We start from the raw sequence: 897 nt of genomic DNA, 5'->3' as shown, positions 1-897 counted from the left end.
GTGCAATATGAACAATACTCTAGCCTTCATTTATACTGTGATATTTGAATCAGTCTCTTCCCAGACTGTTCCGTGTAACCGCGTGCCCTGTCCAAAGGGGTTGGCCGTGCAAAAGCATAGCCTGTCAAATGCTCCTTTCAATTGTCTGTGCATTGTCCTCTGCTATGTCTAAAATTTGTGATCTTTTAAAATCTTATCAGTATAGTATGGCACACCCTAAACCTTGGCATAGGCTGAACTGTGCGCAGCTAAGCTTAGGTAGAAAAAATCGACGCACTTGGTAGTGCTTAGTGCGGAATGAAAATATTAATGTACAATCAACTTATGCCCATCCCGGGTGAGTGAAAACGTTAACCAAGACTGGTCTGTCATGTGCGCTTTATTATTACTACCCGCATCACAACCGTATCGTTAGCTTGCATTCTATACGCTATAATCAACTGCAGACTATATCACAACACCCGCTATGTGAATCCGCTGGTCCGTTTGTTCGTAGGCCTCCTTTTACTCAGCTTCTGCGCCAGTGTAAGCTTGGGCACAGACGGCTTTCGCACATGCACAGCATTCGTATGCACCACTCCCCCGTCTCTCGTGTCTGTTCTCTTACCATCGGCAGCCGTACTTCCGGTCACCCCCACACTTGCTGCAGTGTTGCGTGGCGCGTATTGTTGTTGTGGTTGTGTGTGTGTGTGTGGTTGGCTTTGGGTAGTGCTGGTGGTACCGTTTGTCTTGGCGGCGGTTGGGGCCCTTCGCCTCCTTTTGCGCATGGGTTCGCTGTCTGTGAGTAGAAACAGCCGATACACGCGAGAGATAGTTAGTATCTCAAAGGCAATGCAAATGGTGCGGTAACTGATGTAGTATCGGACACCCCTGTATACACACACACAGAGAGAGAGA

At 47.9% G+C, this 897-nt stretch overlaps 1 protein-coding gene across 1 annotated transcript; it reads right to left on the bottom strand.

Moving 5' to 3' along the window:
• Positions 1–464: 464 nt before the first annotated feature.
• SARC_10784 (hypothetical protein) lies at positions 465–767 on the bottom strand (the record flags this gene model as incomplete). The annotated part of the gene is made up of 1 exon (XM_014295158.1): positions 465–767. One exon carries the CDS (start codon positions 765–767, stop codon positions 465–467), a length of 303 nt encoding a protein of 100 aa, XP_014150633.1.
• Between the last annotated feature and the right edge of the window lie 130 nt (positions 768–897).

This window comes from Sphaeroforma arctica (genome assembly GCF_001186125.1).
Source record: "Sphaeroforma arctica JP610 unplaced genomic scaffold supercont1.1387, whole genome shotgun sequence".
Taxonomy (NCBI): Eukaryota; class Ichthyosporea; order Ichthyophonida; genus Sphaeroforma; species Sphaeroforma arctica.
Note: the sequence above shows the minus strand (reverse complement) of the source record. Positions and strands in the feature narration are given on the sequence as shown.